The 12,374-nt window shown below is 45.6% G+C and overlaps 1 protein-coding gene across 1 annotated transcript; it reads left to right on the top strand.

Moving 5' to 3' along the window:
* The first annotated feature begins 10,801 nt into the window (after nucleotides 1-10,801).
* Nucleotides 10,802-11,580, top strand: LOC119322240 (translation initiation factor IF-2-like). The gene has a single exon (XM_037595736.1). The coding sequence runs from the start codon at nucleotides 10,857-10,859 to the stop codon at nucleotides 11,247-11,249; it is 393 nt and encodes a 130-aa protein (XP_037451633.1). The 5' UTR covers nucleotides 10,802-10,856; the 3' UTR covers nucleotides 11,250-11,580.
* Nucleotides 11,581-12,374: the final 794 nt, after the last annotated feature.

Here is a 12,374-nt window from a genome sequence, read left to right as displayed (position 1 = left end):
GTCTCACGTGATGATCGGACACAGCCTAGTTGACTCGGATCATGTAATCACTTAGATGACTAGAGGGATGTCTATCTGAGTGGGAGTTCATAAGATGAACTTAATTGTCCTGAACATAGTCAAAAGATCTTTGCAAATTATGTCGTAAGCTCGCGCTTTAGTTCCACTGTTTAGATATGTTCCTAGAGAAAATATAGTTGAAAGTTGACAGTAGCGATTATGCGAACAGTAGAAAGCTGATGTCCTTAATGCACCGCTCAGTGTGCTGAATCCCAAACGTCGTTTGTGGATGTTGCGAACATCAGACATACATGTTTTGATAACTACGTGATAGTTCAGTTAAACGGTTTAGAGTTGAGGCACCAAAGACGTTTTCGAAATGTCGCGGAACATATGAGATGTTTCGAGGGCTGAAATTGGGATTTCAGGCTCGTGCCCACGTCAAGAGGTATGAGACCTCCGACGATTTTCTTAGCCTGTAAACTAAGGGAGAAAATCTCAATCGTTGAGCTTGTGCTCAGATTGTCTGAGTACAACAATCACTTGAATCGAGTGGGAGTTGATCTTCCAGATGAGATAGTGATGTTTCTCCAAAGTCATTGCCACCAAGCTGCTAGAGATTCGTGATGAACTATAACATATCAGGGATAGATATGATGATCCTTGAGGTATTCGCGATGTTTGACACCGCGAAAGTAGAAATCAAGAAGGAGCATCAATTGTTGATGGTTGGTGAAACCACTAGTTTCAAGAAGGGCAAGGGCAAGAAGGGATACTTCATGAAACGGCAAATCAGCTGCTGCTTTAATGAAGAAACCCAAGGTTGAACCCAAAACCGAGACTAAGTGCTTCTTTGATAAGGGGAACAGTCACTAGAGCGGAATTACCCTAGATACTTGGTAGATGATAAGTCTGGCAAGGTCGATAGAAGTATATTGTATATACATTATGTTAATGTGCATTTTACTAGTACTCCTAGTAGCACCAGGGTATTAAGATACCGATTCGGTTGCTAAGTGTTAGTAACTCGAAATAAAAGCTATGGAATAAACGGAGACTAGCTAAAGGTGAGATGACGATATGTGTTGGAAGTGTTTCCAAGTTTGATGTGATCAAACATCGCACACTCCCTCTACCATCAAGATTAGTATTAAACCTAAATAATTGAAATTTGGTGTTTGCGTTGAGCATAGACATGATTGGATTATGTCTATCGCAATACGGTTATTCATTTAAGGAGAATAATGGTTACTCTATTTATTTGAATAATACCTTCAATGGTCTTGCACCTAAAGGAATGGTTTATTGAATCTCGATAGTAGTGATACACATTTTCATGCCAAAAGATATAAGATAGTAATGATAGTACCACTTACTTGTGGCACTGCCATGTAAGTCATATTGGTATAAAACGCATGAAGAAGCTCCATGTTGATGGATCTTTGGACTCACTCGTTTTTGAAAAGTTTGAGACATGCGAACCATGTCTATTGGTGTATACGCATGAAGAAACTCCATGCAGATAGATCGTTTGGACTCACTTGATTTTGAATCACTTGAGATATGCAAATCATACCACATGGGCAAGATGACTGAAAAGCCTCGTTTTCAGTGAGATGGAACAAGATAGCAACTTGTTGGAAGTAACACATTTTGATGTGTGCAGTCCAATGAGTGCTGAGGCATGAAGTGAATATCGTTATGTTCTCACTTCACAGATGATTCGAGTAGATGTTGAGTATATTTACTTGATGAAATACAAGTCTGAATTATTGAATGGTTCAAGTAATTTCAGAGTGAAGTTGAAGATCATTGTGACAAGAGGATAAAATGTCTATGATATGATCATGGAGATGAGTATCTGAGTTACGAGCTTTGGCACGCAATTAAGACATTGTGGAAATTGTTTCACAATTAATACCGCCTGGAACACCATAGTGTGATGGTGTGTCCGAACATCATAGTTGCACCCTATTGGATACGGTGCGTACCATGATGTCTCTTGTCGAATTACCACTATCGTTCATGGGTTAGGCATTAGAGACAACCGCACTCACTTTAATAGGGTACCACGTAATTCCGTTGAGACGACACCGTTTGGAGAAACCTAAGTTGTCGTTTCTTAAAAGTTTGGGGCTGCGACGCTTATGTGAAAAAGTTTCAGGTTGATAAGCTCGAACCCAAAGCGGATAAAATGCATCTTCATAGGACACCCAAAACAGTTGGGTATACCTCCTATTCAGATCCGAAAGCAATAGGGATTGTTTCTTGAATCGGGTCCTTTCTCGAGGAAAAGTTTGTCTCGAGAATTGAGTGGGAGGATGGTGGAGACTTGATGAGGTTATTGAACCTTCACTTCAACTAGTGTGTAGCAGGGCATAGGAAGTTGTTCCTGTGGCACCTACACCAATTGAAGTGGAAGCTTATGATAGTGATCATGAATCTTCAGATCAAGTCACTACCGAACCTCGTAGGACGACAAGGATGCGTACTACTTCAGAGTGGTACGGTGACCCTGTCTTGAAGGTCATGTTGCTAGACAACAATGAACCTACGAGCTATGGAGAAGCGATGGTGGGCCCAAATTCCAACAAATGGTTAGAAGCCATGAAATCCGAGATAGGATCCATGTATTAGAACAAAGCATGAACTTTGGTGGACTTGCCCGATGATCGGCAAGCCATTGAGATAAATGGATCTTTAAGAAGAAGACGAACGTGGACGGTAATGTCACCGTCTATGAAGCTCGACTTGTGGCGAAGAGTTTTTCACAAGTTCAAGGAGTTGACTACGATGAGATTTTCTCATCCGTAGCGATGCTTAAGTCCGTCGGAATCATGTTAGCATTAGCTGCAGATGGATGTCAAAACGAGTTTCATTACCAGTTATCATAAGGAAAGGTTGTATGTGATACAATCAAATAGGTTTTGTCGATCCTAAGGATGCTAAAAGGTATGCTGGCTCCAGCGATCCTTCTAAGGACTGGAGTAAGCATCTCGAAGTTGGAATATGCACTTTGATAAGATGATCAAAGATTTTGGGTTTATACAAAGTTTATGAGAAACTTGTATTTCCAAAGAAGTGAGTGGGAGCACTATAGAATTTCTGATGAGTATATGTTGTTGACATATTGTTGATCAGAAATGATGTAGAATTTCTGGAAAGCATATAGGGTTATTTGAAAAGTGTTTTTCAATGGAAAACCTGGATTAAGCTACTTGAACATTGAGCATCAAGATCTATGAGGATAGATCAAAAACCGCTTATTGGTACTTTCAAATGAGCATATACCTTGACATGATCTTGAAGGTGTTCAAGATGGATCAGTCAAAGAAGGAGTTCTTACCTGAGATGTAAGGTCTGAAGTTAAGACTTAAAGCTCGACCACAGCAGAAAAGAGAGAAAGGACGAAGGTCGTCCCCTATGCTTTAGACGTAGGCTCTATAGTATGCTATGCTGTGTAGCGCACCTGATGTGTGCCTTGCTACATATCTGGCAAGAGGGTACAAAGGTGATCAAGGAGTGGCTCACCAAATAGCGGTCAAAATTATCCTTAGAGGAATAAGGATATGTTTCTCGATTATGGAGGTGATAAAGAGTTCGATGTAAAGGGTTACATCGATGCAAGCTTTAACACCTATCCGAGTGACTCTGAGTAGCAAACCGGATACGTATAGTGGAACAACCATTTGGAATAGCTCCAAGTGGAGCGTGGAAGCAGCATTTACAATATGACATAGAGAATTGCGAAGTACATACGGATCTGAATGTTGCAGACCCGTTGACTAAAACCTCTCTCACAAGCAAAACATGATCAAACCCCAGAACTCATCGAGTCTTAATCACATGATGATGTGAACTAGTTTAATGACACCAGTAAACTCTTTCGATGTTGGTCACATGGCGATGTGACCTGTGAGTGTTAATCACATGGCGTTGTGAACTAGATTATTGACTCTAGTGCAAGTGGGAGACTGTTGGAAATATGCCCTAGAGGCAATAATAAATTAGTTATTATTATATTTCCTTGTTCATGATAATCGTTTATTATCCATGCTATAATTGTATTGATAGGAAACTCAGATACGTGTGTGGGTACATAGACAACACCATGTCCCTAGTAAGCCTCTAGTTGACTAGCTCGTTGATAAATAGATGGTTGCGGTTTCCTGACCATGGACATTGGATGTCGTTGATAACGGGATCACATCATTAGCAGAATGATGTGATGGACAAGACCCAATCCTAAGCCAAGCACAAAGATCGTGTAGTTCGTATGCTAAAGCTTTTCTAATGTCAAGTATCCTTTCCTTAGACCATGAGATTGTGCAACTCCCAGATACCGTAGGAATACTTTGGGTGTACCAAACGTCACAACGTAACTGGGTGACTATAAAGGTGCACTACAGGTATCTCCGAAAGTGTCTGTTGGGTTGGCACGAATCGAGACTGGCATTTGTCACTCCGTGTGACGGAGAGGTATCTCTGGGCCCACTCGATAGGACATCATCATAATGTGCACAATGTGATCAAAGAGTTGATCGCGGGATGATGTGTTACGGAACGAGTAAAGAGACTTGTCGGTAACGAGATTGAACAAGGTATCAGCATACCGACGATCGAATCTCGGGCAAGTATAATACCGCTAGACAAAGGGAATTGTATACGGGATCGATTGAGTCCTTGACATCGTGGTTCATCCGATGAGATCATCGTGGAACATGTGGGAGCCAACATGGGTATCCAGATCCCGCTGTTGGTTATTGACCGGAGAACGTCTCGGTCATGTCTACATGTCTCCCAAACCCGTAGGGTCTACACACTTAAGGTTCGATGATGCTAGGGTTATAAAGGAAGTTTGTATGTGGTTACCGAATGTTGTTCGGAGTCCCGGATGAGATCCCGGACGTCATGAGGAGTTTCGGAATGGTCCGGAGGTAAAGATTTATATATGGGAAGTCCTGTTTTGGTCACCGGAAAAGTTTCGGGTTTTATCGGTAACGTACCGGGACCACCAAGAGGGTCCCGGGGGTCCACCAAGTGGGGCCATCGGCCCCGGAGGGCTGCATGGGCCAAGTGTGGGAGGGGACCAGCCCTAGGTGAGCTGGTGCGCCCCCCACAAGGGCCCAAGGCGCCTAAGGTTTGGGGAGGGGGCGCCCCACCTTGCTTGGGGGGCAAGTTTCCCCCTCTCCACCCCTTGGCCGCCCCCCTAGATGGGATCTAGGGCTGGCCGCTTCCCCCTAGGGGTGGAAACCTAGGTGGGGGTGCAGCCCCCTCTCCCCCTATATATAGTGCAGGCATATGAGCAGCACAACACATGAGTTTCTTCTCCTGTTGGCGCAGCCCTACCTCTCTTTCTCCTCATATCTCGCGGTGCTTGGCGAAGCCCTGCTGGACTACCACGCTCCTCCATCACCACCACGCCGTTGTGCTACTGCTGGATGGAGTCTTCCTCAACCTCTCCCTCTCACCTTGCTGGATCAAGGCATGGAAGACGTCACCGGGCTATACGTGTGTTGAACGCGGACGTGCCGTCCGTTCGGCACTAGGATCTCCGGTGATTTGGATCACGACGAGTACGACTCCTTAAACCCCGTTATCTTGAACGCTTCCGCTTAGCGATCTACAAGGGTATGTAGATGCACTCTCCTTCCCCTTGTTGCTGGTTTCTCCATAGATAGATCTTGGTGACACGTAGGAAAATTTTGAATTTCTGCTACGTTCCCCAACAGGCGCCGCCCCCCTCCTTGTCCAATTCGGACTTGGGGGGGGGGGGGGAGGGGCGCGCGGCTGCCCCTTGGCCTCCTCTCCTCTTCCTCCACTAGGCCCATTAAGGACCATTAAGTTACCGGGGGGTTCCGGTAACCTCCCGGTACTCCGGTAAAATGCTGACTTCACCCGGAACACTTCCGATGTCCAAACATAGACTTCCAATATATCAATCTTCATGTCTCGACCATTTCGAGACTCCTCGTCATGTCAGTGATCACATCCGGGACTCCGAACAGCCTTTGGTACATCAAAACATATAAACTCATAATGAAACTGTCATCGTAACTTTAAACGTGCGGACCCTACGGGTTCGAGAACAATGTAGACATGACCAAGACACGTCTCCGGTCAATAACCAATAGCGGAACCTGGATGCTCATATTGGCTCCCACATATTCTACGAAGATCTTTATCGGTCAGACCGCATAACAACATACGTTGTTCCCTTTGTCATCGGTATGTTACTTGCCCGAGATTCGATCGTCGTTATCTCAATACCTAATTCAATCTCGTTACCGGCAAGTCTCTTTACTCGTTCCGTAATACATCATCTCACAACTAACTCATTAGTTGCAATGCTTGCAAGGCTTAAGTGATGTGCATTACCGAGAGGGCCTAGAGATACCTCTCCGACAATCGGAGTGACAAATCCTAATCTCGAAATATGCCAACCCAACATGTACCTTTGGAGACACCTGTAGAGCTCCTTTATAATCACCCAGTTACGTTGTGACGTTTGGTAGCACACAAAGTGTTCCTACGGTAAACTGAAGTTGCATAATCTCATAGTCATAGGAACATGTATAAGTCAATAAGAAAGCAATAGCAATATACTAAACGATCGTGTGCTAAGCTAACGGAATGGGTCATGTTAATCCCATCATTTTCCTAATGATGTGATCCCGTTAATCAAATGACAACACATGTCTATGGTTAGGAAACATAACGATCTTTGATCAACAAGCTAGTCAAGTAGAGGCATACTAGTGACACTCTGTTTGTCTATGTATTCACACATGTATTATGTTTCCAGTTAATACAATTCTAGTATGAATAATAAACATTTATCATGATATAAGGAAATAAATAATAACTTTATTATTGCCTCTAGGGCATATTTCCTTCATTTTCTTCTTTTAAAAAGAAAGTGAAAAACAACCGAGGGCGTTGCGAGAAAAAAAAGATGCCGCCAGGAAAAAAAAGGCGATGCGTATCGGCGCGGGTGAAAAGACCATCCTATCTTTATTATGAAGGGGTATAGAAAGATCTCAACTGTCAATGTGTTCAGGGGAAGGGGGTGGGTGAACGTTTTCCTATTAGCACTACCACACGATCCAACGAACTACTTGTTACATATATGAGTAGAAGCACAAGGTTCAAAGTTGAGACCAAAATATGAACCGAGTATGCATTCTGAATGTGACAGAGGCAAGGTGGTGGAAAGAAATGTTTGGACCATATGCATGTTGGGGTCGTGAAACTTGTGAAGATCTACAACATATCGTCTACTTATAGCTAAACCTGGCTCCGAGTAGTGAGGTCTTCACACTACCGGGGAATCCAACATTTCATTCTCCATGTTTTTTGACAAAGGGTGGATTTTATTGACTCATAATGATGCATCAAGAGAATACAAAACACAATGAGTACAAACCCGGCCTCTGCATAGTTAGGATGCACACAACCAACATCAACTCACACATAAACACGCCAACAACTAGCAAAGTCATATTAGACCAAAGCTATGTGTAGGCGAGGAAAAAAGGAAAAAGCTCCAAAGTGACCAGATACACGATCGGCAAATTGCAGTAATGACCATATCCGCACCGACCATTTCATGACACCACAAGGATGACAAGGTTCTTCAACAGCAACGCCTTCAGGAAGGAAGCGACATTCAAGTGTCGTCGTCACCGGATCCAACCATCAAAGTTAAGACTCTAGGTTTTCACCCTGAAGAATCAATCCGTGCATATCCGAGCAATGCCTTCAGCAAGGTAAAGACGTAAAAGAAACATCGCCATTGCCAGGTATAACCAGCTCAGGCAGACCTAGGCTTTCGTCCCGGAGCTCGAGATTGGGTGCTACAGTAGCACCACCGTCCAAGTCACTCAAGTGTTGTCACCACCATTTTTCCGCAATTCCAGCAGCTACATGCAATGCGACCGCCGCCGCTGCACAACCAACCCTCTGCGTCAAGCCCTCGTCCACAATTTGCTTCTCATCGCCTTAGTCAACCACTGAATCTTGAGAGATGAAGACTCCCCAAGATTTTTCGGTGACCACAGCCGTCATGGATTCATAGGAGTTAACTGCAGCATAGTCTGCAGTCACCACAACCTGGCCGACCAAATCTGAATCACCACTACCAAGCCATGGACCGTGTGAAAGGCTAGTACCTCACTGCCGCGGTCCATCTCCCGGTATAGAGCTCGACGCACGCTGGCCCCCAAGGGCTTATCCGGCCGGATCCGACCGAAAACCGGCCCGCACACAGAAACCATGGCAGAGTGCATGGATCCACGCCGGAGGCCACCAGAGGCGCAAGCAACCACGTGATCCATGTGCTGGAGCATTGGATCTAGGCCGCTGACCACCCGGGACGCAGTCGCACGTACACCAGCGACGTACCTTGCACAGGTGGAGGGAGCGCACTGGGCCCGCGTGAGCGCGAAGTAGAACGGCGACGGCGGACGAGCCATTGGTGGGAACGACGAGGAGCCCCGAAGATAGAAGGCCTCGCCGCCGCCGCATGGGCTTTGCCCAGCGCCCCCCTGTGGCGGCGGCAAGGGGAGATCAGGCCAAGGTAGTCTCCCCGGCGGCTGGCTGGGAGTATCAAGATATTTCTTGATGAGAGGTTACACCACACATCAAACTTGATCCTCAATAAATAGGGGAAAACCCCTGTGCATTACCTGAATTCTAGGAATTGAACTCGGGTCGCTAGGCTGCACAATCGCATGCCAAACCACTGAGCCAAGGCTCTCTTTGCATTTCATTCTCCTTATGACACAACATAATCATTAGCCACATCATACTCTATAAAGTCTTCGACCGACTCGTGCCCACCATCAGCCGCAATCGTGTCTCAATGCATTATTATGGGTTAAAAGAAGCTAGGATTAACTATGAAGGTAAAGGGCTTATTATCACTATGGTAGCAGGTAAGAAATGATAAATTTAAGTTGGTGGCTTGGTGCCACGGGTTTGGTTTGGTCAGCTTGGCACACCTTAATTTGGAATAGACTCGTGTCAATCTGTGATTGGATGGTTAGGTGGACAGTGATAACCCTAGCCCATCAAGATTAAAGTCATGATGCTTGCATTTATCCTGAATCTATTTCAAGATTTTTCCGACGATGTGTATTCAATGAAGGAAACGTTCCCGTCGATTACGAGACGTCTACGGTGACTTTGTAAAATTTCAGCATATGATATGCCGGCCCAGTCTCAGAGAGGTGGCTCATAAGGGTAGTGTGTGTATGAGTGTATGCACGTATATATGTGCGTTTGCGTCTGTACTGTGTTCAAAAAATCGGAATAGACTCCTTAGCACGCGTTGCACCAAGCGATCAAGTTCCTCAGTTCCTCACGGAGCTTGTTCTGGTGGGCTCGTCCCAAATTAATGTGATTCCTTACTAAACTCTTTCTTTCTCCATGCTTGTGCCAATGTTGCCAATCTCAGAAAAATGTTGAACCATATTATTGTGCAAAATGCTAACATGAGGCCGATCATATGTACAAGTGCCAGCGGGCACAGGAAGAAACCTACAACTTCGACTAACTGGCTATTTATTTGGCTCAAAGAAGGTTTAAGTAGGCTTTATTTTGTACTTCTAATCTTTTTTTCTGAATATTTTGTACTTCTAATCTAACCCAATTGAATTCTCACATTTATTTTTCAGAAATATCTGATGGCTCTGATTGATGGAACAAATCCTCTCCTCGTCGGATGCCTCAACGTAGTGCTCGTATATGTACTCCTTGTCCGTATCAATTGCTTTAAAGAAGGGACAACAAAAATTAGCACGAACATTAACAAATACTTGTCGGATGTGGTGAATCCCCTAGGGACGGTTTGTACATGTGCGGCGGATGGATGAGAGGTATGGACCGGTGGCAAGCGGAGTGGTGACTGAGTGTAGCGAATAGCTTAGCGGGCGGCCGGGGCGGTAGAGCGGCGGAGTTGGCGATGAAGGAAGTGGATGCAGAGAAAGAGGAAAGAATGGAGAAGCGGGGTTTTGGATGAGATTTTAGGTGGGCGGGGGGGTGTCAGGGTTCTACGTGGCGATGATCCGGACTCCCGCAAAGCCCCCTGCCACCCACCTCCTAGTTTGCTTCCATTTTGCGAGAAAACAAATAACCGGACCGGTGCACTCACCGATGCGGGATAGTGTTAGATGACAAATTGTATCTGGATATCGTGGTCCGGACGGATGCAGATGATTTGAGGGTCCATTATGGAGATGCCCTAATGCGACGCCCTAACTGGCGTAGCTCTCATACGTGGGTCCAGTTCAATATAGGGCATCAATCAAACGGAATTGCTTTCAACAAGACCATATACATTCCCTAAAAAAACAAGACCATATATTCCAGGCCCATTCTCTTTGTCAACCACTTAATGGGTCCAGGCAGTGAAGTGCATGTGCATTTTGTGGGCACTTCAGCTAATCGCCGTTGACTAATTGCCAGCAGAGCCGCGTCCAGACGAACGCATCCACGCCGTTGAACTGAACCGTACGTATACGTTGGATTCATTCAAAGTCTCGGAGTTCTTGCGAGTCGCAAGCGACCGGAGATGGAGCATTCCACGCGGACGGTACGTTTTGGTGGCTCGGACCGGTTCAGTGGCTAACTTGGGTCGCCCCCGAGCTTGCTCCGCGCGCGTCCACCACGCGGCACCCATGAATAGAGCACGTCAGCGGCTTCCATGCAAAAGAAACACAGCTAGCGACCCATTAAAAGACGACCGAGAAAGGGAGAAAGAAGAGAAGACCCTTTTGCGCAGTTGCACCGTTGTACGGGCCAGACCGGTCGCCAAAAGCTTGTGCTCGTCCCACCTTCGCGACAGCTAATCGGCAATGGCGTCGCCTTCACCTTCGTTCCTCCTCCAGCTGGTCCGGTACGTGTCGTCCCTCCCGAGCCAGGTCATGGGGGCGACGGCGAGGGCGCTCCCTGCAGCCTCGAGGGAAGGCGCCGGCGGGGCGATCCGTCCGTCATTCGCCGCCCCCGCGCCGCAGCGGCCAGGCGCCCCGGCAGAGGGCGCCGGCGGCCAGGGTGGGATCATCCATGAGGCTTCTCCCGTCCCGCTAGAGCTGATGAGTGCGGCGGCAAGAGCGGCGCCTCCGATGCAAGGCGCTGGCGGCAACAGGACCCATGCACCCACGGCCGGACTTATGGGGCCACAGCGGCCCGGGGCGCCCAAAGAAGGCGCCGGCGGCCGCGGCGGGATCATCCATGCGGCTTCCTCTTGATCAGCACACCTGAGGTCAGGTGCATGCACTTTCGGGATGACACGACGGATGAAGAGGAACAAGAAAATCGAGATTAGTTTAAAAAATAAAGGTTCATTAATTTACTGATTCGGGTACGCACAGTTCGAGATGTAACACATGTCCAGTGTGCGTACGCGCTTCAGGTTCAGATAAATTGCCTGAATTTCGCCGGGAGTCGTAGAATCTACAAATCGACGTCACTTCACTAGATCACCCGTCGTGCCAAATGGCCCATGAGACATAAATTGGCGTTGAAGCCTATGCCAAATAATGTGGTGTTACTCGGTTTTTTATGTAAGAGGCAAGAGTTGTTGCTTCATCTATTTCTGAACATGTTTCTATATGTTGTCATAGTTAGGCTGGTATAATATGTAAAAGATGATGTTCCACAAAGATGAAACCAACCCATAAAGACATGGAATTAGTACTTCTATATGATTAAGCATAGGTCCAGATGCGATGAATATTTACCAACCATACAAACTAAACCCAGGCTTGGTAGCCTTAACCCTAATGATAGGTATATTAAACATGTTTACTCGATGATGATGCTTAAGAGAAGTGACCCACATGGTGGGCTTGTTTCTTTTAAGAACTAGATTTTGGTTAAGTCTAAAAACCAGAATGCCTGCATGGACAAATTAACAAACTTGATGCATTGGGAGACTGAGAAACTCGCAAAAGAAGTAAAAATGAAGTGCTCGGAAAACAATATATGAATGCAAATGACATTTCAAACATTTCATGGGCAGTGCCACATTACCTGGATGTTTTGCAGCTATTTTCCAAATGGAAACAGCGAATAAAACAAATAAGTTCAGATTAGAGTAGCAAAGACTTATTATTGCAATTAACAAGAGAAATAGGATCATAAGAAGTAATCTTGAATCAAACCCACCTCTTGTCTTTATTGTAATAGCAAGAGAAACATCGTCATGCTGTTTAGGGTCCTAATATGCATATAGAAAGTACTGTTTCTTTACATTAGCATAATACTGTAAGATTTCATAACAGTCAAGAAAAGACCCATGGAAGATTTCAATATATGTTTTTTCGAAAAGGGGGGACTTCCCGGCCTTCTGATGCATACAGCCACCTCAATAA

This window comes from Triticum dicoccoides, chromosome 6B, assembly GCF_002162155.2.
Source record: "Triticum dicoccoides isolate Atlit2015 ecotype Zavitan chromosome 6B, WEW_v2.0, whole genome shotgun sequence".
NCBI lineage: Eukaryota > Viridiplantae > Streptophyta > Magnoliopsida > Poales > Poaceae > Triticum > Triticum dicoccoides.
This window is presented reverse-complemented; position numbering and strand designations above follow the sequence as displayed.